The sequence below is a fragment of the Megalobrama amblycephala genome, linkage group LG14 (genome assembly GCF_018812025.1).
Source record: "Megalobrama amblycephala isolate DHTTF-2021 linkage group LG14, ASM1881202v1, whole genome shotgun sequence".
Classification (NCBI taxonomy): Eukaryota; Metazoa; Chordata; class Actinopteri; order Cypriniformes; family Xenocyprididae; genus Megalobrama; species Megalobrama amblycephala.
Window position 1 is genome coordinate 5,508,148 of NC_063057.1, and position 27,738 is coordinate 5,535,885.

At 36.8% G+C, this 27,738-nt stretch overlaps 1 protein-coding gene across 2 annotated transcripts; it reads left to right on the forward strand.

The window, feature by feature from the left end:
- Window positions 1-27,589, forward strand: slc41a2b (solute carrier family 41 member 2b). Of its 2 annotated transcripts, XM_048155474.1 has the most exons (12): window positions 1-120; window positions 1,023-1,647; window positions 3,601-3,708; window positions 6,026-6,097; window positions 7,398-7,542; window positions 7,733-7,879; window positions 8,286-8,300; window positions 11,728-11,875; window positions 11,993-12,072; window positions 17,448-17,579; window positions 20,343-20,491; window positions 26,906-27,589. In XM_048155474.1, the coding sequence occupies exons 2-12, from the start codon at window positions 1,150-1,152 to the stop codon at window positions 27,089-27,091; spliced, it is 1,680 nt and encodes a 559-aa protein (XP_048011431.1). In that variant the 5' UTR covers window positions 1-120; window positions 1,023-1,149; the 3' UTR covers window positions 27,092-27,589. The 2 variants fall into 2 exon arrangements, with proteins under 2 accessions (XP_048011431.1, XP_048011432.1); XM_048155475.1 differs by lacking the exon at window positions 8,286-8,300.
- Window positions 27,590-27,738: the final 149 nt, after the last annotated feature.

Genomic DNA, 27,738 nt, shown 5'->3' on the forward strand with positions numbered 1-27,738 from the left:
CTCGCTCCGGCGGCTGTCGCAGTGCACGGCAGTGATGACTCGCCGCCGCTGTCATCGAGCTCCAGTCCAGCGATCAGGGAAGAGGCTGAAACTGGTGTCGACGGAGCTGGAAATATTACGGTAAATACATTCGTTATGACATTTTCACCCTTAAGAGGCATTAATAACATCTACCACACTTTAAGTAAAGCTCTGGTTCCATTTGACTGGCTTTGGAGTTTAAATAATTAATTATGAATGTTTACCATCAGGCAGCCGGAGAATATGTTAAGATGTTTTGGGATGATTCCAATGCACAGTTCATCCACCTAAAGCTTAAGATATACAATTGGCTATTTTTTGATAACCACAAACCATATAAACTTCACAAATCCGGCATTTCTTCTTAGTTTGTTTGGCAGGAAATGCAGCTTGTCCGCTTACTGCATCATCACATGTATATTATAAATATCTCAAATAATATCAGTCAAATATATGTGTAGTTACTTGCAGCAAAAAGTGTTGTTCTGAGCACATGCATATGCATTTCTCCATTTCCTTTATTTTTTCGAAGTTCTGAGAACTGGCTTTGTTTACAAACATTTTCCGTGCAATATGTGTTGTTTATTGTTTTGGCTGTGTGATAATATTGAAATTCACTATTGCATCATCTTGTATATGTTTTATTTATTACTTTTATGTCAGATGGTTCTTGGTTGACTCTAATAAGAATGTGTCATACAATAACCAGACTCCTGTGCAATTAATTAGGGTGTTTTTTCCCCCACAGTACGCATGTATTATTAATACTAAAGAGGCTGAAAAGTTAGTTTCAACTTCCAAGTATGGTGTACTTAGTAATTGCTGTTGAAGTAAATAAGGTTCAGATTGTGTACTAAACATTGTGACTGCCAATTCAGCATCTAGATCAAATAACAGCTGCTTACAGAAAGCACATAATGATAATGTGACCTTGAATGTGTGGGACAGTGCAAATACACTTTTGTTGTTGATGAATTTCCCTCTGTACTTTTCTTCATCAGGTGACTCTGACACTACCAGCGCTTCTTCATAGCTGTTGTGTTATGGATGCCACCTGCTGGTTCTGCTGATCTACTGCTCCTCTCAAAGCTCAGAGGGCCATGAGCCCAGTCAGCTCCCGTCTACAGTATGAGCCTCCGAACCATAGGGGGTGCTGTGCTCAGCTCCCTGGGCCCTAGTCTTGCAGCACAGGCTGGAGGACCCTGGAGCTCCATCTCTTTCAGACCCATACCCTCCTTGCTTCAGACCATGGTACCTGCCGGTTACACCGCTTTACAGGAGGAACGGCTGGCCATGGTGGACCTCGGCACACCCAAGCCAGAGTCCCTCAAAAACGGGTTTCACCGTGAGCCCCGCCGCCACTCGGACCGCGGCAGCAGAACATCTGTCAGCCTGTCTGACTCCGGAGACGGACGCTATGCAGAGACGGAGCCCATGTTGCCTGATGCCAGGCTTTCGGGAGAAGAGGCAGACGAGGAAGAGGAGAGCGAGGAGGAAGGGCAGCAGCTGGCGACCAGAAACATGCCCAAAGAGTCGCCTTTGGCCATGGCACTGCAGATACTAGTTCCCTTCCTTCTAGCTGGGTTTGGGACGGTGTCAGCCGGTGTGGTGCTTGATATAGTACAGGTGAGATTCTGAAACCTTAAAGGGATAGTTCACCAAAAAATGAAAATGATCCCATAATTTACTCACCCTCAAGCCATCCTAGGTGTATGACTATCTTCTTTCAGATGAACACAATCAGAGTTCAAATATCCTGCCTCTTCCAAGCTTTATAATGTGAGTGAATGGGGGTTGAGATTTTGAAGCCCAAAAAAGCACATCTATCCATTATAAAAGTAATCCATACGCTAGTTGTTCTAGTTTATAAAGTTATAAATATGGATATTTTTCTTACAATAACATATTGCTTCACTTCAGAAGGCCTTTATTAAAGGATTAGTTCACTTTCAAATTAAATTTCCTGATAATTTACTCACCCCCATGTCATCCAAGATGTTCATGTCTTTCTTTCTTCAGTCGAAAAGAAATTAAGGTTTTTGATGAAAACATTACAGGATTATTCTCCTTATAGTAGACTTCAATGGAGCCCAAACAGTTGAAGGTCAAAATTAGTTTCAGTGCAGCTTCAAAGCGTTCTACACGATCCCAGACGAGGAATAAGGGTCTTATCTAGAGAAACCATCGCTCATTTTCTAAAAAAAAAAAAAAAAAAAAAAACACATTTTATATGTTTTAACCATAAATGCTCATCTTCAACTAGCTCTCTTCTTCTTCTTCTCTATTTGAATTCCAGCAGTGTAGACACTGCTAAGTGTATTACTGCCCTCCACAGGTCAAAGTTTGAACTAATTGTTATATACTTGCACTAGCATATTGTATATGACAATTTAGTTCAGACTTTGAACTAGTTCAAGATGAGCATTTATGGTTAAAACATATAAAATTTGTATTTTTTTTTCTTTTTTAAGAAAATGAGCGATGTTTTTCTCGAGATAAGACCCTTATTCCTCATCTGGGATCGTGTAGAACGCTTTGAAGCTGCAATAAAACTGTAATTTTGACCTTCAACTGTTTGGGCTCCATTGAAGTCTACTATAAGGAGAATAATCCTGGAATGTTTTTATCAAAAACCTTAATTTCTTTTCGACTGACGAAAGAAAGACATGAACATCTTGGATGACACGGGGGTGAGTAAATTATCAGGAAAATTTAATTTGAAAGTGAACTAATCCTTTAATAAAGGCCTTCTGAAGTGAAGCAATACATTATTGTAAGAAAAATATCCATATTTATAACTTTATAAACTAGAACAACTAGCGTATGGATTACTTTTATAATGGATAGATGTGCTTTTCTGGGCTTCAAAATCTCAACCCCCATTCACTCACATTGTAAAGCTTGGAAGAGGCAGGATATTTTAACTCTGATTGTGTTCATCTGAAAGAAGATAGTTATACACCTCGGAAGGTTTGAGGGTGAGTAAATGATGGGATAATTTTCTTTTTTGGGTGAACTAACCCTTTAAATGGAGCATTTACTCACCCTCGTGCCATTTCAAACCTGTATGACTTTTTCCGATCGGATCGCACAAGAATGTATTTTGAAGAATGTTTTGTCCATCTAATGGAAGTCATTGTGGTTGAAAATCAGACTTTCACTTTTTGAACATCACCAACAAATAAAAACACTGTAGCAGTTTTCAAAATATCTTATTTTGTGTTTCACAAAAGGGGTGGACTGTGCCTTTTAAGTATTAACTTGGATATGATTAGACTTATAATTTTTGCCTGGCAGATAATACAACTGGTAAAAACAAAAAGAACATGAACGTTTTTGACTCCATATGTTCAATGACCCCATTGTTTAAGGCAATATTCAAAGGCCCTCCTGTCTTAGCTGATATGTACCTCTGGTTTAATTAAATAACCTTATGTTAATATAACTATAAATAATTTAAAGATTTATTAAGGCCCCCCTGGAAGTTTGCTGAGGCCCCCTAGTGGACCCCGACCCCCTCGTTGAGAACCACTGCTATAGACTCCACTGCAATAATCTCTCCACTCTTTTTTTCCTCAGCATTGGGAGGCGTTTAAGAACATTACAGAGATTTTCATCCTGGTTCCGGCTCTTTTGGGTTTGAAAGGAAACCTGGAGATGACTCTGGCTTCCAGACTTTCCACAGCGGTTAGTATCCAAACTAATTAACAATCCAACTACTGTTTGGACATAGTGACTGTCAGCTCTCTTTAAGAAGTTCTCCAGTGACTCTGCTGATGTGGTTCGTGATGAGATCTGGGCTTGTTTTGGGCATGCTCTCACCTGTCAGGACCTGACAATTCATGCTTGTGCCCATCTCCATAGACTGCAGCTGGTAGTTAAAACCATAGATCTGTGATGAAGTGACTAGCTAGCCTGTTATTATGGTTATGACTCCACAGGTATTTCCAACCATATGTCTGACTAAGAAAAACACACATAGGTTTTTCAAGACAACATGTAATAATCAGCATCTTTATTTTGTAATAATTGTAATAATTAATCATTTATTAGTGCTGTCAAATTGATTAATCACGATTAATCGCATCTAACATAAACTGGCCACTGTGGCTAGTGGCTTTCCAAAGTTACTAGCCACTCAGCAGTTTCACTGGCCACAATTTTCGACATTAATACCATGGGGAAAAACTGCCATATTGATATTTTTAATATTATCTCATAATTTGGCAGCAGGTATATTAGGCTGCTGTCACTTTAAGACCTGACGCACTGATCCATTATACTGTTACACATGAGTTTTCTTTCACAACTGTTTACATTCGCTTAAAACATAACTAACTGTATTTACGTGAATACTTGCCATTTTGACATTATATTGTGTGTTTTTGACTGTTTAGGAGCAAAAAGCGGCAAAAAATTACTCAATTTAGTACTGACAGGTGACTTTATGTGTGCGCACTTTGGCCGTTCGCACAAAATCTGTGGAAATGAGTGAAATTATGTGCAATACAGAAAATAAGTATTGGAAGCGTTTCAGATATGTCACTATCGACATGTATCGAAAAAATCTATATTTTTGACAACACTACATTGCACTTAGTTGATCATTTCTGGTGCTGGTAGTAATGGTGCATTCAAGTCCTTCTGGGAAGTTCGTATTTACGAGGTGGGAAGTCGTGTGTACGATAGTAGGTGCGTTCAAGTATGATGGCAGTGTGCCTTCTTTAAATTAATTACACAAAATAACAACACTTCTGCTTTTTGAAAATGTAGAGCAAAGAATGTGCAATGGTTGTATGTTGCTTTTTTATGTTTTTAATTAATTTATTTATGAAGCCATTGTAAACTTTATTGTTACATATTACATTTTTATATTATTATGCTATCGTATTTTTTTGCTGGGAATCAGCTTACTTCGTTGTAAATAGAAAAGCCTGACAATGTCACTGCTAAATACCTAAGTATTGTGGTATTTCGGCATGTTTCACACGCCAACTCCTACAGATAGGGGCTTAAAGAAAATCCCGAGCTTCCCACTCGTATTTACGACATTGTGGTGGCGTTCATGTGCATTCAGCTCGTAACTACGATCTTTACGACATGACTTGAACGCACCATAATTACTATATATATATATATTTATACACACATATACACACTCAGGTATATTTGTGTGTGTAGTTTACATAAGCTAGTTCACCATCTGATTCTCTCCCACTCTTCTCTCCTGCCCTTTCCTCTGGGCGCTGGAGTCTCAGCTGCTATCTGCTGACTGAGTGATTTTATTTATTTTTTTGGTAGCTAGTGTTTTTTTTCCCTCAGTCTGGGTCTCAGGAGCTCAGAGGGGTTTCAGCTCATGCCGTTTAGCGTCTAGTGTTCTCATGGCAAATCTGTCGTCCCCCCTCGAGGTGAAAGAATAAACAAACCCTGGTGGTGTGGACTGAGCGGAGGAGAGGGGCTAAAGTACAGGCCTTCTGTTCACCCTCGTGCAGCTGTGGAAAAAAAAGAAAAACACAAACCGAGTCTGTTGCCCTCAGACGACTCTCTCCTAGACGCTGCTCTTTCACATTTACATTTGTTTCCTTTATTTTCTTAAGCACACACACTTGTGCACACACACTGGCTCATTGGTTGTGGAGTCGGCCATCTTGTTACATTGCAGGCCGAGATCCATTCCAAACCCGAAATGTTATTATCTTTTCCTCAGATGGTGGTTTTATTTTCAATGTCAAATATCCAGTGCCAAAATCCACCATTCAGAAGTAATTTGGTCTCATACTATTATTTTTTTCCTCTTTGTGGTTTTCTTGTTTTAGCTTTTAGGTTCACAACATATTTTACACAAAATTTAGAAGACATGTTTTAGATGAAGCCTCTTTTTTTAGGCCCATGAAGATTTTCTGCATTGTGATGATTTTTTCACAACAAATAATAAGTGTAAGATTAGGGTGCGGGTGAGAGGGATGAGAGGAAAAAGCATGTTCATGAATTTTGTCGTCCTTAGGTGAATGTGGGGAAAATGGACTCACCCATAGAGAAGTGGAACCTCATTATTGGGAATTTGGCACTGAAACAGGTAAGTGCTTTCTGTAGGCTTACATAGCAGCAACACTTGTGGCGTCAAGGGGTCAAAACTAACAAAAGATGGAGCTAAAAGATCAATGTTTTATTTTGCCTTTAAATGCAAACAGTGATAAAATTCAAACTTTTGTGATTGTTGTTATTTGCATATCATTGGTTGATGCATGATCATTTGCTTTATAAGTTTTGTGATTGGTGGGTGATATTATATGTAATTTTCTCATTGCTTCTTTGTAAGTTTGAATTTTGTCACTGTTTGCATTTAAAGGAACCTACACACACCTGTAACCTTTTAGCCCTGATGAAGGCCTGTGTGCCAAAACGCATTGGCAAAATGAAACATTGATCTTTTAGCTCCATCTTTTGTTAATTTTGACCCCTTGACGCCACAAGTGTTGCTGGTATTGTCTATAAATAGCTTTGTTTTTATCCCATGCACCTTGTTGATCGTGTGAAGTTGCACCAGACAATAACTATACAATACTGTAGGCTTACATATACAACACTGGCCTTAAAACAAGCAAATGCAAATTAATTTAGCGTCAGTAACCCTGTATATTTAAATACGCTTGTAGAGTTTTGTATCGGGTTTTTACTTGGAACAGAGATCTTATCAGGATATAATGGGTTTCCATGTTTACACAGATCCTAATAAAGACGTAGTGAAGTACTATCTATATAAGCGTCTATGTAAGTTTATAAATAATAAAATAATTATCTATATTTATTTGTAATTATATGTAATTTTTATATTTAATAGTTTTGTTAAAAATCTAAATCTAAATAATAAATCAATAAAAATTGTATATATAATGTTTTTATCTTTAAAATAATTAAAAAAGATAAAGTAATAAAAAATACTGTGTGTATATATATATATAATATTTCTATTTGTATATTTAACAATTATTAATATATATCAATTATTGTTATTTTTTTAATAAAACCCAGTGTATATATTATATTTGCGTTTTGTAAAAAAAAAATAATGTAAAATAAATATTTATATATATATACATATATTTTATGTTATATTTAATGTTTTTGTTATCTTTAAAATAATGAAGTGCAAAATACTATCTATATCTTATATTTATGTATATGTTTATCTATCATCTATCTCTATCTATATATGTATGTATGTATGTATATATATATATATATGTGTGTGTATATATATATAATATAATAAGGGTCAATAATAATCTAAAAAATGTATGAAATGTTGTTATACTTAAAAAAAAATAAATAAACAATAAAACCCAGTGTTACCCCTCTGTCTCTCTCATTCTCAGGTGCAGGCCACCGTAATAGGGTTCCTGGCAGCAGTAGCGGCTGTTGTACTGGGTTGGATTCCTGAGGGAAAGTTCCAGTTCAGTCACGCCGTTTTGCTGTGTTCCAGTAGTGTCGCTACAGCCTTCATAGCATCAATGCTGCAGGGTACGTGCTGCAGATTAACCTCTAATACTCTTATATGTAGCAGTTCTTTTCACAACAAATAATGGCCACGTTGTTATATCGCAATCCGACATTAATCTTCTTTGTTGTTGTTAGTCACGTTTCACATTACGAATGTCCAGTTCCTAGTAGGTAAGGTAACCAATGTTTTTTTTTGTGCCCTCTCTCTCAGGTATAATAATGGTGGGTGTAATTGTGGGCTCTAAGAAGACGGGCATCAACCCTGATAATGTAGCCACGCCCATCGCCGCCAGTTTTGGTGACCTCATCACGCTGGCCATCCTGGCAGGGATCAGCCAGGGCCTCTACAACTGCATAGGTGAGAAAGATGCGTGTGAGAATAAGGGCTCTGTTCCAAACCCTAGTGAACTGCCTACCTCGATAGCATTTTTAGGCATCACAGCCTCACTTGAATTAAAAGTATGCATCTAAAAAGTAAGTTTGACAACCTGAAGGGTCACTTTTGGTTCCATTTTGATTAGGATCCTTCATCAGCCTCAGAGTTTGATATATCAGCAGATCAGACATGCTTTCAGTTTTCTACCACAAGAGGGCACACAAATACCGCACTTTAGACTCCAGCCTTGAGAAAATTCAATTTAGATGGATTTGTCATAACACTGTCTCAAGAATAATGTAAAATAATTTCAGGCTTAATCTGTCATATTAGAGCGTGACCAGTAATATATCTTAAATGTAACAGCACATTTCACACTCTATTGCAGGTGTCAGCAAGTCAGGTGAGGTGTGTAAGGTACGGTTTATGGGACCGTGGGGTTGATATGTTTTATGGGAAGGGTCACACTGCTAATGAGTCTGGCTCAGGACAATGAGAGTGTTGTGACATAGTGCATGACCTCTCTGTGTCTACGTATCCACATACTCATGAAACACACACACACACTGGGCTGACTGTGTCTCTCTCTTCCACACAGACATGCACAGTCTCTCCGTCAAGCGCCTCTCTTGAATGACACTCAGTTTAACACTGTCCATTAGGGTGGACACAATACTGAAACATATACTTTTACAATACCACAGCAATTAATTTATTTGTTCTTTATTATTGGTTTTGATATATATATATATATATATATATATATTTATTTATTTAATATTAAATTGTTGAAAAAAAAAAAAATATATATATATATATATATATATATATATATATATATATATTATTACTATTATTAATATATCATTGTATTTATAGTGTATATATATATATATATATATATATATATATATATGTATATGTATATGTATATGTATATATATATATATATATATATATATATAAAATTAATTTGAATAAATACAAATATTATACAAAATTAATATATAATACAAAATTAATTTGAATAAATTCAGTGGTTAATTAGAATAAATTTGTAAATTATTGCCTTGTTATATATATATATATATATATATATATATATATATATATATATATATATATATATATATATTATTACTATTATTAATATATCATTGTGTGTGTGTGTGTATATATATATATATATATATATATATATATATATATATATAAATTAATTTGAATAAATACAAATATTATACAAAATTAAGATATATATATATATATATAATACAAAATTAATATATAATACAAAATTAATTTGAATAAATTCAGTGGTTAATTAGAATAAATTTGTAAATTATTGCCTTGTTTTAGCTAATCTATCTATCTATCTATATATATATATATACAATTTTTATATTTATACAATTTTTACATATACACACAATTATTAATTAATTTATGTTAATATTAATAACTTTATTTACTTTTTAATAATATGTCATTTTAAAATGTCATAAATGTTAATATAAATATTAACAAAATGAATTTAAACAAACAAAGAAATGAACTTTCTTGTCAGTTCCTGCAAAGCCTAAAAATAAAATCAAATATCAGCCAATTTATGATCTTCTGAGGGCCACTTTAAATTTGGTTTTCACCATGCTTCTCTCTGTTTGTGGGGACTATTTCAAAAAAACCTGGCCCTTGCAAGCATCGCCAAACCTGCACAGCGTCTCTCTCACAGACATAAACACTATCTCTGAAAGTGTGAAAGTCACACGTGGGCCGTCCAGAGCAGCATTCTGGATTGTTTATGTGCTGGGTTTAATGGAGCTTTGCTCCCTGATGACTCAGTGTGATAAGCCCCAGACTGAGCGTCGCACTCTAGTTTTAGTCTTTCCTTTTTTGAGAGAGGTGAAGTGAGGTGAAGGCAAGGCAAACGGCACCACCATGCCATGCCAAAACCATATCAGCCACGCCAACCGGCCGAGAAGAGAGGCTTCTGCCATCATTAGTGCACACCGCTGCCCTGTCATGCCCATCTCACACTAAATATAGTCACAGATGTTGCTTCTATGTTTGGGATTTAAAGATTTAGGCTGTTTAGTGTGTGGTGAAGAGTATTTAGCAAAGAGTGAAACCTTTTTTGGCGTCTCTGCCTGCATCAAAAGATTTGATTCGGTTTTTAAGAAGATCATATTTTTCTTCCTCAATCTGCTTAAATCCAATTAGAGCCAGTCAGTACGGCTAGATTCACACAGCAGCAGAATATGATTGTCAGTCCTGATCGGGGCACCACGTTGATATTACCACAAACGTTTTTGAGGCGGTGGCGCAACATAAATTGCGAAATTTGAACCATTTTGTAATAACTGTGCTGCATAGAAATGAAACACAATTATTTAGAGACTATAAAAATGGAGAAGAATCTTGTAATGGCATAATCTTTGGGAAACTTATTGGGCAAATTTAAAGCATTTTAAATTTATTGTGATATTCACAATGTTACTTAGTTTTGTATTGCCAGCAAAATCATTGTGAAAAATCTTAAATGGATATACAAGTCTGTTTGGGGTTTGATTGATGTGTGCTCTTTAAACGGGACCGCAGCCGGCAACATGATGTCTGTCATCAACAAGATGTCGGTCATGGTTATTTTTTTCTGTCAATCTGTCAGCCCCTTCTCAGGTTTTGAAAAATGGCAGAAAATGGATTACAGTTGGTCAGAGAGCAGGACGACACTCCTGTTAAGTTTTTGGGTGGAGAAGGGCATATGCTACCATTCAAAAGTTTGGGGTCGGTATGATTTTTTTTAAATGCTTTTGAAAGAAGCCTCTTATGCTCACCACCAAAACTGCATTTATTTGATAAAAATTATAGTAAAAACTGTAATATTGTGAAATATTACAATTTAAAATATATTGTCAATTCATTTCTTTCAAAAGGAAAGAAATTCTTACTGACACCAAACGTTTGAACTGTGGTGTATAAAAAGAAGGCTTTTGGCCACATACCTGTGAGGATGAAAGAATTCCAAAGCTGGAGAATTCCAAAAATGCCAATTTAGAATATTTATTAAATAAAAAAAAAAAAGGTGATTCTAAAATACGTACTTGGAAGTTATTCATCATTTTTAAAGGGTTCGTCCACCCAAAAATGTACTCAGCCTTATGTCGTTACAAACCTGTAAGCATTTTGTTAATCTTTGAAGCACAAATGAATATATTTTATTGAAATCTGAGAGATTTCTGTCCCTCCATAGACGGCTACGCAACTACCACTTTGACACTTCAAAACGTTCATAAATAGATTGTGAAAATAATCCATATGAATTGAGTGGTTAAGTCCAAATCGATCACTTTATATGATGAACAGATTTAATTTAGGCCTTTATTCACATATAAACATTGATCATTGAACATAAACAGAAGCTCAACAACAACAAGCATGCTTGAGCTTCCGTTTACCACAACTGATGTGTGCGTTGATGAACATTTATATGCCTAAATTAAATCTGTTCATCATAAAAAGCGATCGAGTCTCTTCAGAAAATTTGGACTAAACCGCTCAATTCATATGGATTAGTTTTATGATCTATTTAGCGTCAAAGTGGTAGTTGCGAGGACTGTCAATGGAGGGACAGAAAGCTCTCAGATTTTATTAAAATATCTTCATTTGTGTTCCCAAGATGAATGAAAGTCTTTGGGGCCTTGTAGGGTTTGTAACGACATGATTGTGAGTAAATGATGACGGTTTTCATTTTTGGGTGAACTATCCCTTTAAAGTAGCTTTAATCAAAATAACCTGTATTCACTGTGATGTTCTTCTGTCTATTTTTTCAGACTCTCACCCATACGTGTCATCTCTGGTGTGTGCCTTCTTCATGTGTCTGACTCCGCTGTGGATGGTCATCTCCTCCAAACACCCTGCCAGCCGTCAGCTGCTGTACTCAGGCTGGGAGCCTGTGATCACTGCCATGTTCATCAGCAGGTGTGATACACAGATACACACACCTCACACACCTGGCCATGCATTCACACACACACTGAAAAAGCATGTAGACCTTCCTTTGGTGCTCTAACATAATGTAATTTCTCTCTACTTCAGTATTGGAGGACTCATTCTGGACAAAACTGTTTCTGATCCCAACCTGGCTGGGATTGTGGTTTACACGCCCGTTATCAATGGTGAGACTTGTTATTTTTTACAAATATATTCTATAAAGCGTCTACTGATTGTCTTCTGAAAATACATACAATTTACAACACTATATAATAGGCCAAACAACATCAATAATCTTGATTTTAGTGTCTTGTTTGTCTCTTACAGGGATAGTTCACCCAAAAATGAAAGTTCTGTCATTAATTATTCACCTTCATATCGTTCCAAACCCATAACACTTTCGTTCATCTTCGGAACACAAATGAAGATCTTTTGATTAAATATGAGAGCTTTCTGTCCCTCTATAGACAGCCAACACAATTGACACTTCAAAAAGTTCATAGAGATCAGAAAACTAATCCATATGAATCAAGCGGTTTAGTCCAAATTTTCTGAAGAGATTCGATCGCGTTTTATGATGAACAGATTTAATTTAGGCTTTTACTTTTTACTTCAATTGCATTGGCTGTCTATGGAGGGACAGAAAGCTCTCAGATTTCATCAAAAAGATCTTCATTTGCATTCCAAAGATGAACAAAAGTCTTACGGGTTTGGAACGACATTAGGATGAGTAATTAATGACAGAATTTTCATTTTTGGGTGAACGTTCCCTTTAAAAGGTTTAAGCTTTTAAATCCTTAATTCGCAGACCTACGCCCCCATGTCCATGGCACACATTGGTGCTCTTCACAGCTGATATTTCACTCCCTTTTCAGACTGTCATTACCTAAAAGAAACGTCTCTGTAATATTCGTCCTCATTTAAAGTCACGCAGGATTCCTCGAGGCAGATATAGGCACTTTTGTGATTTTTAATGAACGTTTCCATATTGAGAAAAAGCCAAAGGATGAAATATAGCTAAAATTGAGTTGGATGAGATTGAGCCGTGGGGTGAAGTCATTAATTGTGGCAGTTGAATTTCTCGTGGTAACAGGAAAGGAAGCCAGGGCCATGGCACCTCCACAAAGAGCCATACGTTTTTTAATTAAAGCACGCTAATGAGAGACATTTATGCTGTCTGCAGTCTGTCTATGCTCTCCCGCCCAGACCACCAAACAGCTGTTAGAATCTCTGCATGTGTGTGTGTGTGTGTGAAAGAAGACCGTTTTTGTCGGAATATCTAAAGTTTGTCCCAAAATCCTTGATTCTAAGAGAGAAGCATTTAGAGAGGAACTCAAAAAAAGGGCAAATGAAGGAAAGAGAGAGATTGGATGAGTAACGGGGGCTTTTATGGTTTGTCTGCCCAAACAGGAAGCGAGTCAGGCAAGGTAATTTAAATGATTGCAACATACACGCACGCATGTGCCACTTAAATAGTTTCTATTTTATATAAATAGAACAAAGTCAGACCTCTCTTATCGCCCCCAGGACTAAGGATGGGTCACAGTGGTCGATTGGTTGCCCGACAAGCCAATTAGTGTGGTTTATCTAGATTATTTTTTTACTTTTAATGTTTTTCGGTGCAGTGCTTTAATTAGAATGTTGTGCTTTAGCTGTAAGTCATGTATGATAAAACCCTCTCTGAAGAGTTGCATCTATAAATTCATCCCAATTAAAGCGACAGCAGCTATAGACTTATACATTCAGACAGGCTTTTAACAGACTTGTTATGCTGCATTATCTCATGCTATTTTTTTGGAGAGTCTCACTGCAAGACTCTGCAAATAGAGAATTGCACATTTAAGGCTACATGTTAAGTAGTCCATCCGATCAGGGTCAAATGAACCTGCAGCCAGCCTAATATTTATACAGGCCTTAAAACGGGTAAAAAATATGTCGTTTTGAATATCCCAACCCGGTATGTCTAACCCTGTACGTAATGAAATCCAATTGGACCCATACTCGAGCCCTGCTGCACACCCAGCCACACCAGCCTGCTGTAACCCAGATTAAATTGTCTATATATGTTAATCCCACTGCTTGGACAGAAATGAGGTTGCATATCATCTCCATTTCCTGTTGGCAGACAAAGCTAAAACAAGCACCGGATTAATTGGACTTCGATGCTCCAGGAAAGGTCGCAAAATTCCCATACGCTCTTTTCTCATGCCCCCCAGCCCATATCCAAAATGTCGTGTTGTTGCTTATTTGTGAGAAAACTAAACATTTTTAGAACTGGCCAGCTAATCTGAACCGCAGACACTTGCCCACACACTCCTCCGTACAGATGGCGTCTCTCCAGCACTGCCACAGGGACGTGGCACAGCGTGGCATAATGATACCCTCGGCATTAAACATAAACAAGGCCTTGTTGGGGCTAATTGTGCAGAGGCCTGAGCTGTGCTAAAAGATAATCCTTCTCCTTTAGGTCTGCTTTTTAACTAACTATGGGAAATATTATTGCCATTTGTAGGCATGAATGCACCATTGTATGTGAGAAATAGATTTGCTGTGGCTTATTGTAACTCGGATCACTGATTTACAGTATGGCTGTGGACTGAAAGTGTAACTTTTTTAAAAATAATCTCTAATAGTATTGCAGTTACTAAACATTTTCAGCTGAAAGAACAATTTCTGGGGTTTTTTTTCCCTGGAGTGGCAGTGCTTTTTAAAGCAATTCCCAAATCCCCAACAGTTGGATGATGGATTTGACAGTGTTATCTTATGTTTTATTCTTTTCAGTCAAATTCTATTTTTTATTCTCTATTTTGTTTCATTGTTTGTGAGATTCTGTTTTGTTTTATTCTATTCAGTTTAGTTCTGATGTTCTATATTTTAAGGGTGTTTGAGTGTGGTTCTTGTGATTTTTGGCCCATATGTGAACACTCCAAACGATCTCAGACCCCTTAAAGGTGCCGAAGAACATGTTTTTAAAAGATGTAATATATGTCTAAGGTGTCCCCTGAATGTGTCTGTGAAGTTTCAGCTCAAAATACCCCATTTTTTTTGTTTTTATGAATTTTTTTAACTGCCTATTTTAGGGCATCATTATAAATGCGCCAATTCAGGGTGTGCTGCCCCTTTAAATCTCGTGCTCCACGCCCCAAGAGCTCGCGCTTGCCTTAAACAACATAAAAAAAGTTCACACAGCTTATATAACCCTCAAAATGGATCTTTACAAAGTGTTCGTCATGCAGCATGTCTAATCGCGTAAGTATAGTATTTATTTAGATGTTTACATTTGATTCTGAATGAATTTGAGGCTGTGCTTCGTGGCTAAAGCTACATTACACACTGTTGGAGAGATTTATAAAGAATGAAATTGTGTTTATGAATTATACAAACTGCAAGTGTTTAATAATGAAAATAGCAACTGCTCTTGTCTCCGTGAATACAGTAAAAAACTATGGCAACTTTAACCACATTTAACAGTACATTAGCAACATGCTAACAAAACATTTAGAAAGGCAATTTACAAATATCACTAAAAATATCATGATATCATGGATCATGTCAGTTATTATTGCTCCATCTGCCATTTTTCGCTGTTGTTCTTGCTTGCTTACCTAGTCTGATGATTCAGCTGTGCACAGATCCAAACGTTAATACTGGCTGCCCTTGTGTAATGCCTCGATCATGGGCTGGCATATATGCAAATATTGGGGTCATACATATTAATGATCCCGACTGTTACGTAACAGTCTGTGTTATGTTGAGATTCGCCTGTTCTTCGGAGGTCTTTTAAACAAATGAGATTTATATAAGAAGGAGGAAACAATGGAGTTTGAGACTCACTGTATGTCATTTCCATGTACTGAACTCTTGTTATTCATCTATGCCGAGGTAAATTCAATTTTTGAATCTAGGGCACCTTTAAAAACAAACCGAACCGAGACCATCTCGGGAGGAGGTCTGAGTCGCTTCGATTTCATCTTACGGTACGGGTTGCTAAAAACACAAACCGCTCTGGGCTCACTTGATTTTTCCATTCATGAATTCCAATGTAGTTTGGTCATCAGATGCTTGGTCAACGTGATTCAAGGAAAACAATTCAAAATAAATGTTACTTACAAAGATTGATGTGTGATATAGTGCAAGAATACGGATGTAATATTGCAACAAAATTTAAATATTTTTGTGCAAACTTAAGCTCATTCAAGAGCACTTGTAGCAATCTCGTTTTACAAAATAATAATTAATAATAATAATCTTTACACACAAATTTCTTGGTTATGAGGCACATACAATGTAAGTAAATGGAATCAAATTTTGTAGGCCATAGGGTCAAGCCATCAAACACTGAACTGGACTAGATCCAAAAGGCAACAGTATGAACACAAAGAGGAACACATTCCTACTTAAGTGGACCAAAAAAGGATCTGAGTCCTCTTTCAGGGACAGTGTGAACATAAAGAGAACTGGGTCCTTTTTCACTTGATTCAGAGGACCCAAGTGTGAAAACACCCTATTCAATTTAATATTATATTGTTTAGTTCTGTTTTATTCTGTTCTATTTATTCAGTTAGTTTTTTGTGCTGTTATGTTCTATTATATTCCATTTTATTTGGTTCTATTTTGTCTTTTTCTGTTCTATTCTGTTTGATTTTGTTTTGTTCCTTTTCACTCAAATGGACAAATATCCCATTGTATTTTATACTATTTTGTTCTATTTCAAAAGCAGATGTTTTAGCTCAGCAGAGTGACAAACCAGATGGTGTAAAAAGAGCAGAGGATGTGTATGTTCAGTCAGTCTCTGTGTTGTCTGTCTTCTGTCTTTCTCTCAATCTCTCTCACTCACTTGTCTTCTCCCAGAACTGCTGGGCGTGACATATCATTACTGCAGCTCTGGACACACTCTTCTTTACTCAGGATAGAGAGAGAGAGAGAGAGGGGAAGGGCTGTGTGTGCTGTGAAAGAGAGGAAGAAAGAGAGAGATAAAAAGGCGGGGGACAAAAGCAGAGTTAGTACTGGTGACTCATGGCTGCTAGTCTGACAGTGAAAAAAATTAAGCCTGCATTCATGGATTAAAAAATGTTTTCACTGCAGAAGCTTCACTGACGTGAGAGATAAGGAAGGACGATAACTATAACCATGAAGATAAAGATATAGTTCTGATAATCGCTCTAAATATGGAAGAATAGCAGAGTTCACACCGCAACTATAACAATAACGGCACAGAGAAATGATATCGTTTGAATCACTTTCAGAACTGTTTTTTTTCCAGATAATGAGCGATTAAAAACACCGCTAGCCAATCAGAATCCATCCTGCTTTAATGAGTTTGAGCATTTAAAGCTGCAGACGACAAAACTGCAGCATGTTCTTTGAATAAACAACAATATCGTCTGCTGGCGTGGACGCTAATATAGTTATCTTTCTTGGTTCTTTAGTCATGTATTTACCTGAAGTCTTAAACTTGCTGTAAACAAGTGCACTGCTTTTCCCTCCTTGTTTATAATTCAATTTCTAGCCCTGTAATCTCAGTGTTTATTTGTCTGATGTGAGTAATATTTTATTGTAGGTATCGGGGGAAACCTGGTGGCCATCCAGTCCAGTCGGATATCCACCTACCTGCACTTTCACAGCACCCCTGGAGAGGTTCCTGACGAGGCCAAGGGTTGCTACTACCCCTGCCGCACCTTCTGTGGCACAGGTAACCCCAAACACTTCCCCAATGTGCTTCACATACAAAAGAAATATTATGAAATGTAGCTGCACTTCACCCTTTAGACATTTAGAAATTAAGGGTTAGTTCACCCAAAAATGAAAATTCTGTCATTAATTACTCACTCTCATGTCGTTCCACACCCATAAGACCTTCGTTCATCTTCAGAACACAAATTAAGATATTTTTGATAAAATCCGATGGCTCAGTGAGGCCTGCATCGACAGCAAGATAATATACACTTAAACACTTTAAACATTAAACAAATAAACACTTTCAGATGCCCAAAAAGCTACTAAAAACATATTTAAAACAGTTCATGTGACTACAGTGGTTCAACCTTAATGTTATGAAGCGACAAGAATACTTTTTGTGCACCAAAAAAAAACAAAATAGTGACTTTATTCAACAATATCTAGTGATGGGCGATTTCAAAACACTGCTTGATGAAGCTTCGACGCTTTACGAATCTTTTGTTTCAAAGCGCCAAAGTCACATGATTTCAGTAAACGAGGCTTCGTTACGTCATAAGTGTTTCGAAATTTCAATGGTTCACATGACTTTGGCAGTTTGATATGCAATACGAACCACTGATTCGAAACAAAAGATTTGTTAAGCTCCAAAGCTTCATGAAGCAGTGTTTTGAAATCGTCCATCACTAGATATTGTTGAATAAAGTCGTTATTTTGTTTTTTTGGCGCATAAAATGTATTGTCATCGCTTCATAACATACCACTGTAGTCACATGAACTGTTTTAAATATAAATTTTCTGGGCGTTTGAAAGTGTAAATTAACTTGCTGTCAATGGAGGCCTCACTGAGACATCATTTTTGGGTAAACTAACCCTTTAAAACACACTTGCTAGTTTATTTCATTTGTTAACAAAAGCATCACAGGTGAATTTTGAATGCACCGTCTTGAACAAATGTCCACTGTATCAATTCACTATTCATTCTGTGGTGGAAATGACATTTTGAATGTTTTTTGGAATAAAATGACTGATTTCTTTGTCTTGCTAAGGCTAATTTTATAGTTAGCATTTAGTGAATTCTAAATGCATAAAATGAAATAATATTGTCACATTTTTCATTTATTTATTTTATTTATAATTTGACTAAGGTTTGTCTTGTTAGGAAATAATGCACAATTACAATATAGTGTTTATTTTATTCATTTATTGTATATATATATATATATATATATATATATATATATATATATATATATATATATATATATATATATATATATATATATTTATTTATTTTTTATTTATTTATATATTTTTTGACTAACAAAGTAGATAAATTACACAAAAAATAATGAAGGAATAGGATCGGTGCATGACATGGATCAAACCCACGCCTCCCGCATGAACACCACTGCTTTCTTGTAATTTGAAATCCTCCGAACATCCTTAAAGTCCTACAAATTTAAAGAGAGTGACACACATTTGAAGTCAGTTCATAGCCTGTATTAAAGAGAGTGAGAACAAGTAACCAGTGTTTAGAGCAACATCACTTAAAAGTCCTTGCAAGTGTGTATACATTAGCTTTAATGGAGTGTGTGTAACGGTGGTTTGTGTATAACGATCCATCTCTGGGAAAAAAGCAGAGAACGCTTCCTATAAACAACTGAGGCAGCGTGTTGATGCCGGAGCTTTGATGCACGGCCTTTTCTTAGAGAAACAAGAGGACTCTGGGGACAGAGTCCAGATGCCCAAGCACATGAGGGGCACGGCGCCCACTGCAAGCTTAGCAGTGCCATCTGGAAAGATGGGCATAAATCTTCCTCCTTCAAGGACTCTGAACGCACAGGGACGCCGTACTGCGGGGGTTGAGTGGGATGCTAATGCAGTGAGAAGTGTAGTGTTTGTGAATGAGATGTTTACTGTATGCATATAGACTTCTAAACATAGAATAAATCAAATACAGCTACACACATGCACAGATCCCACGCTGAGGGTTGTTTGTATTCTGTGGTGTTTTAAGTCTCTTTCTACTGGATGCTTTATTAGTTCGACCGATTTTCATTTACATGCATGCTAGCAAAATGCAAAATAATGCTTAGATACATGCCAAGACATGCTAACAACATGATAAATCATGCTAGGAAGCTTATAAATCTTTGGCAACATTTAAGTTTTTCCCGACTAACTTTACTTTCTAGTTATTACCGGAACTAAAAATGAAACCATACAAACACATTTTCGTTGCTTGAGTTGAAATAAAATAAACGTTACTTAAAAATAAAATGATTTTTAATTTCAGCTACATTTCGCATTTTTATCTAGTTTAACTCGATGAACAAAAAATAAATAAATAAAACTGAAATAAAAATGTATAAAAAAATACTGTATATAGATATATTTTAAAAAAGAAAAACTGACGAAAATGACAAAACAAAATTACAAAAAAATTAACTGAAATTGAAATGAAAATGGAAAACATAAACATAAAAACTATAATATATCTTAATGATACTAATATATAACACTAGTATGAAAAGGTGTACATGTTAACTAAAACTATTAATAATGTTTCCATTAATTGAAATAAACCATAAATAATAACATGAAATATAAATATTAAGTTCAAAACTTAAACTTAAAGTTGAATTACTAAAGTTACTAATACTAAAATAAAAACTGAAATAAATTGAAGCTAAATGGAAATAAAACAAATTTAAAATTATGTAAAAAAAATTATATATATCTTCAAAAATTATACTTTTTCTCTCTCTTTTTTCAGGGGCCAATCATAGGTCAGCACAGGTACTGCTGTTACTGGTTATTCCTGGCCATTTGATCTTCCTGTACACTATTGATCTGATGGAAAGAGGTCACACCTCACTGACGCCTGTCTTCATGGTTGTGTATTTGGCTGCGGCTCTTTTCCAGGTGAGTGTGATGTTGTTGTCACACTATGAAAAGAATCCCAATCCCAATGAAGCCTTCTAACCAGACGTCAAGACATCGACATCTTCATATGCTGTTTAGATAACCTGTCATCGCTATATCTTTTTATTAAATCTGACACCTATTTGAGGTTCAGGTGTAAGCACTATTTCCTGTAGCAGAAAATGTCAGCCTGTAATCATAAAACCAGACACCCATTTTACGATACCGGTCTGGGGAATGCATTTCATCTTCAGCTTAATCGCGACGAATGTGCCGCTTGCCGCCCACATGTAACAATGTTACAACATGCAGTTTTTTCCCATCATAAACCTACAAACCTTTTAGAAAATCCCCAGAGCTTTTAGACGCCGCATTTCCCCTCTGAATGAAACAACGACGACATTAGTGAGCGTGAGCAGGTGTTGTTTGTGTGTGTAAGTGGGTGTGTATGTATCTGTGAGTGTTTGGTTATTCCAAAAGGGTGTTTTCGTAAATTGTTTAGATCGCAATTAAGATCGATTACCCGCGGAGAACCTCAGTAAGTGCATTCAGCGGCTGGCACGTGGAGGCATGTTGCGAGCGGTGGAATGTGTGGTATTTTTAGGAAGTTTGTCTGTATGTGTACAGTGTTCGTGAAACGCCCTCGCTAACCTAAACACACACGTCTTTGAGAGCTGCAGCCATACGGTTTAACTTCAAACCCGTTTGAAGGATCCTTGAGGATGGAGAAGAAGAGAGAGGCATTCAGAGAGACAGGAAAAATGAGTGGGGCCATTTATTGGATTGTTGTGCTGCTCAGTCATTTTGTCTCTTTTTGAATCGTTTCTATACATTAATCATCGAATTCTTACTCTCTTTTTGAAAAATTGCATTTTAAGTACTGTTCTATGTATTTAACTGTAGAAATGTATCAATTTAGAACTTCTAGTTAGGGCTGCACAACGATTTATCGCGATTAATCGTTTGCAAAATAAAAGTCTGTGTTTATGTAATATGTGTTTGTTCTGTGTATAATAATTATTTATATATTAATACACACATATATGTATATATTTAAGAAAAATGTTATATTTATATATAAAATATTTATATTTAAATATAATAAAAAATATATATATTTATTTATACATGCATATATTTCTTAAATGTATACATGCATGTGTGTATTTATATATACATAATTATTATACACAGAACAAACACATATTACATAAACACAGACTTTTATTTTGCAAACGATTAATCGCGATTAATCGTTGTGCACCCTTACTTTTAGTTATCCATAGTAATTAATTATAGAATAATAATTATAAATATAATTATTAGTTTTGGTAACACTTTACAAGGTTTCATTAGTTAACATTAGGTAACTACTTTAATACTTTAACAGTATTTCTACAGAATTTATTAATCGTAGTTAATGTTAATTTCAGTCAAAGACTATAGAATAACACAAGACGTGTCACTCGTATTGTTTTGAATGGGAGAAAGTGTAACGTGCAATTTGGCGGAATAAGTCCCGCCTTCTAAATAAGAACCAATCGGCGACTGGTAAAGTCACTTCAGCGGCCGTTAGAATCACCGGTTTCTATAGAAACAGTCAGACACGCGCCTCCAAAGAGACGTGCATTTAGGTCTGCGCATGCGCATTAGCTTGATCCAGCCTGAAAAATACAGTTTTGTTTGTCATGATTCGAGCGTTTAGAAACTAAATTTATGAGCCGGTTGTTGTTAGATTTCATTGGTGATTTCAATATGAAATTTAATCGTAAAGTTGGCAAACAGTTTTGGAGAATTTGATGTTTCCCCATTCAAAGTGATTGCATGATGCCCAGGATGCCCGAGAGGCGTTTCAAAGATGGCCGCCGAGTGAAATGACTTGTCTTAAAGGGACTTTGTTTCAGTTGATGTTAATAGTTAGTTAAAGGATTAGTTCACTTTCAAATGAAAATTAGCCCAAGCTTTACTCACCCTCCAGCCATCCTAGCCTAGGTTTATATGACTTTCTTCTCTCCGATGAACACAGTCGGACTTATATTAATAAATATCCTGACGCATCCAAGCTTTATAATGGCAGTGAACGGGATCAATGGGTATGAAGCTCAAGAAAGCGCTCCCATCCATCATAAACGTACTCCACACGGCTCCGGGGGGTTAATAAAGGCCTTCTGAAGTGTTTGTGTAAGAAAAATGTAGTGTATAGCCTTTGGCATTTCAAAAAGCTTACGCTGCGTCCTACGCCTTCCCTATTCAACTTACAAAAAAAGCAGAACTGACGCAATGCCAGTTGTGCTTTTTCGTAAGTTGAAGACGGAAGGTGGTCTCGCGTAGATTCATTAAATGATAAGCCGTTTTCACGCAAAAGCAGTTTATTCAGCATAGTGAAGCCTCTCCTCCATTGACATGCATTCACTAAAAGCAGCCTCTGGTCTCCGTACAACAGTATTAGCAGGCGTAATGCTTTTTTTATTTTTGCTAACCTTGCAGGCTTGCCTTCCAGTGGCTTTGGCTTCAATGAAAGCAGTGCATTAATATTGAACGGTGATTAAGCTGATTTAGATCTACCTGTGCTTTTTATTGCACACCTTCCAGTCAATCATTTATTTTTTATATACCAAAAATGGGCAAAAAAATCCCATGTAAAACGCTTAAATTGCCACATGAACAAAATCTCAGCCTGCACCAGCTATAGTTTGCCTTGTTGAACATATGTCAGGTGCTCTGAGGGTGGCCCCCTGACCTCTGACCTTCATGGGTCTTCAAATACAAGGCATCTATAGAACTCCAGAAATAAAAACAGTCTGCTTTTAGAGGAAGAAATTCCAAGGTTAAATGTAGTACATAGCTGGTAAGTATTTTTGGTGACGCTGTGCAGGATGTTCACATGCCTCTCCAGGGATGTTTTATTTCCAGTGAGTCAATGAGGACCTCAGAAAATTTAGATGAGAAAATAATCCACATATTTGCAATATTTACATATATATCATGTACCAGTGCTGGCAAAATGAGTCGCAATGAGCAAATATTTAGAAATTATATATAAATAGTTAGATATATTAGATATAAATGGTTATATATTCACATTCTCTATTAAAAACGATGTGTGATTTGTCGGAATCAGACAAAAAATGAATAAACTACACCTTTTTGAATTTGATAGAGTCAGCAAAGTCAATTTTGAGAAAATCAGGTTAGTTTTCTGAAGGTTGCAAAACAAAATCAGCTAGCAACAACCATACTTTAACATCATATTTGGCACAAACCAAGTCAAAACCCATATCTATATCCATAACTCTTTTTTTCATGATTCCACAATTGTTTGATTAACATTAATGAAACGGTCAGCCTATATATTATTAAGACCTACTGTATTACACCGATCTAATATAATGTTATCAGATGTTTTTCCCCAACAGTTAACCAAACATTCACTTAAGACATAACAGATAATGTGTGAATACTCACCAAGACAGATATTTTGAAAATACTGTAATCCTGTGTAAATGTGTATATCGGGATCGCAGTGTCTTTATGCGAGTGCCTCGGATCAGTCGGCACGAGTAAGATCGTTTTGTTTACATCAGCATGCGTTTGAAAATCACATTTCATTGGTTCAGACTCATGCCATCGAGAATCCGCTATGAATATTCACAAAGTTTGAATGCTGCGCTTCTAAATGATACCAAACTTGTGCTGAGGGAAGCACCAGTCATCCAGAAGCGAGCAGAGAAAAATAGCATTTTTCATGGTCAAAGGAAAGGTAACATTACAAATAAAGATATTTTTAGATGTTTAATTGCTATTTCGAGCATTGGGATTGCTAGACGATGGCTTAAAGGGATAGTTCACCCAAAAATGAAAATTTGATGTTTATCTGCTTACCCCCAGCGCATCCAAGATGTAGGTGTCTTTGTTTCTTCAGTAGAACACAAATGATGATTTTTAACTGCAACCGCTGCCGTCTGTCAGTGGTATAATGCAAGTCAGCGGGAACTTGGACTATAAGAGTAAATAAAACACGACAGACAAATCCAAATTAAACTCTGCGTCTCGTGACGACACATTGATGTCCTAAGACACGAAACGATCGGTTTGTGTGAGAAACCGAACAGTATTTATATAATTTTTACCTCTAATACACCACTATGTCCAACTGCATTCATCACTCGATTCGTTTGGTCTGATCGCGCTCTGAAAGCGGCAGTGATGTCTCACGCATATACTTCAATGAGAGCGAGACATCACTGCCGTTGTCAGAGCGCGATCAGACCAAACGAATCGAGTGATGAATGCCGTTGGACATAGTGGTGTATTAGAGGTAAAAATTATATAAATACTGTTCGGTTTCTCGCACAAACCGATCGTTTCTTGTCTTAGGACATCAATGTGTCGTCACGAGCTGCAGGGTTTAATTTGGACTTGTCTAAGCAAGTTTTATTTACTGTTATTGTAGAAGTTCCCATCCACTAGCATTATTTGACTGACAGACAGAGTTAAAAATCATCATTTGTGTTCTACTGAAGAAACAAAGACACCTACATCTTGGATGCTCTGGGGGTAAGCAGATAAACATCAAATTTTCATTTTTGGGTGAACTATCCCTTTAATGAACTCATTTTTTGTGAAAACCTCAAATCGACCAAAATTGACATTTTTCACTTGTTTTTCCTGTAGCTCGTAATTAGCCTGTGCGCATTCTGACATATACATCTTTATGGTTACACTTTATTTTACAGTACTTGTACTTACAGTGTACTTACCCAAGAAAGTACTGTCATATAAGGTAACTACATGGGTTTAGGGGTAGGTTCAGGGTTAGTACCTAGTTATTACACAGTTATTGTAATTGCTGTAATTAGTGCATCGTGTGTACATGTGTTTACTGAGAATTTGATGACTAAGAGGGTAACTATTAATAGTAAACAATCAAAAGATACACAAAATATATGTTTGTTACTGAGGTTATTCTTTTCGAGCGCTGATTATGCCTGTCTTGTTGACACTGTCTGGTTGTTTTATGATAAAATGACACTTTCAAAACAAGCAACAGCTGTAATGTGTCATTTTGCAAACAAAATAATATTGGTTCAGATTTAACCTTTTTTCCATCGTGAACCTTTGCCTTTCAGTGGGTTTGTGAGTTAGCTAAATCTGACACAACCTTACTTTGGGGATGTTCTTCTAAAGTAGGGTTTAGGGTTTGGGTTAGTTTGTAGTCATTATAATTAGCTTTGTATAAAATAACAGATGGATATGGAACATTCTCATTTAGATGGGTAAGTAAACGTGTGTGTCTGAGAGAGAGAGAGAGAGAGAGAGAGTGAATGTGTGAATGCCATGCAACATCTCTGACTGCTTTCCCTGTGCTTTTGAGTGATGGAAAAGTGTGTCTGTGTGTTTGCGCAGGGTGGAACTACAAGGCTAATCTTGTTGGGCCTCAACAGCTTGTGTACATTAGCAAACCATCACTTTCCTCAGCTACTAGGAAGGCCCCTGCCCAACAGTTGAACCGTTAATTAAAAAAATCCTTATAAGGAGCAAAAGTCGAAATGTCCCGCGGAAAGGTCGTCGTTCTGATATTCTCACACGCGGAAACGCGCAAGGTTAATTATTGAAATAATGTCACACAACTCATCGTGCCTTGCAGGCACAATTAATAGCCTTTAAAATGGCCATTTATTTCATGCTACCTAAATTGAAGTTTAAAATCTGCAGCAAAGAGCGAATCGCTTTTTAACCATCTCGCGCTGACCTTAACATAACGGATATAAATGAGCGCCGCCCCGGCGGTTAACCAGAGCGTCAGACCTCCAAATAGAGTTTCACACCGACCCGTCAGCCTGATTAATGGGCAGCCTTCGTTTTTATTTCGTTTAAATGAAAAGTCTTTCACATGCACGGGAACACGGGACGAAAGAGAAAAGCCTTGCTGCGGTCCATCTTTTTTGCTTCCAATTGAATGCAAGATTTCAAATGTTCCATCTCCATTAAGCAAACAAACTGATCCAAAGGAGCATTTTAATAGTCTGCGATGCTCAGCAAAGGCAAACACGGGGCTCATTTGCTTGTGTTTAATGAGCTGCGATAGATGAAAAGCCCTGTGATGTGTAGATCTGAAGCCGTTTCAGATATTTGTCTTAAATGTGAACGCCGCTTTTCAAAAGAATGGGATCTCGTTTCATTTCCGAGAAGAGCCTTTCAAAGGAGCTCCATAAACAAAAACATTGCGTTACTTCTGGAATCACTCCCTTCCTCTCTTTCTGATTTAGAGCTTCCCTTTGTGCGTGTGTGTGGGAAAGTTCATCCAAAGGTACAGGGGAAGGGACTGCGGTTTCGTTCTTTACGCCGACACTCTTCTCACATCCCGTAGCAGATGTTCAACACGCTCTTGTGTGCGTTCTCTTTCCCTCCCAGGTGTTCTTGTTGCTTTGCATAGCGGACTGGATGGTGCACTCCATGTGGAAGAGCGGGAAAGATCCGGACAGTTTCTCTATCCCGTACCTGACGGCGCTTGGCGACCTATTGGGAACCGCCTTCCTCGCTCTCAGCTTCCACTTCCTGTTTATCATCGGAGACCAGGACAGTGATGTGGGTGACTGAGGTCTTTCTCTGACCTGTGATCCACAGATCAAACTATATCATACTTGCTGCCCTCACTTATTGCCTTGAATGGCTGCTTGTCGGATCACGTGGCATGTGGCGACAAAGCAAACTTAGCGTTTCTCTGTCGGGTTAAAACATTTTCGTGACTCTTCTTAAAGTGCCAGATGATTTATAAGCTGCATCGAGAGATTCTGCACATGCAGTTAGGGATAGAAGGTGGTAAAACTCTTCCGTCATCTCAAACAGGGTGATTTCTGGTCCGTCGGATGTGGAACGGTACGAAAAGCATCTTTCATTCTCACTCCTACCATGTCAGTTTTCCTTATCAGCACTATAGCAGTGGAAGGTATGGAAGTTTGTTTCCGCCAAAGAATACAAAAAAAAAGGATAATTTCGACTTTTTATTAGAATTGCGTGATATAAAATTGTAATTGTGAGTTATAAAGTGTGATTTATTCTCAGAATTGTGAGATAAACTCGCAATTGCGAGTTATAAAGTCTTTTTCTGAGGGAAAAAGACTCAGAATTGTGAGTTTATATTTCGCAATTATGACTTTATAACTCGTAATTGCGAGTTTATATCATGCAATTCTGAGAAAAAAGCCAGAAACTTGCAATTGCAAGGAAAAAAAGACAAAATTGCC

Bases quoted from the DNA above. Each gene is read 5' to 3' on its own strand.
- slc41a2b (XM_048155474.1), top strand. From the start codon at position 1,150: ATGAGCCTCCGAACCATAGGGGGTGCTGTGCTCAGCTCCCTGGGCCCT. The intron at 7,543-7,732 runs GTACGTGCTGCA...CCTCTCTCTCAG, and splicing joins CATAGCATCAATGCTGCAGG to GTATAATAATGGTGGGTGTA. The intron at 11,876-11,992 runs GTGTGATACACA...TCTCTACTTCAG, and splicing joins ACTGCCATGTTCATCAGCAG to TATTGGAGGACTCATTCTGG.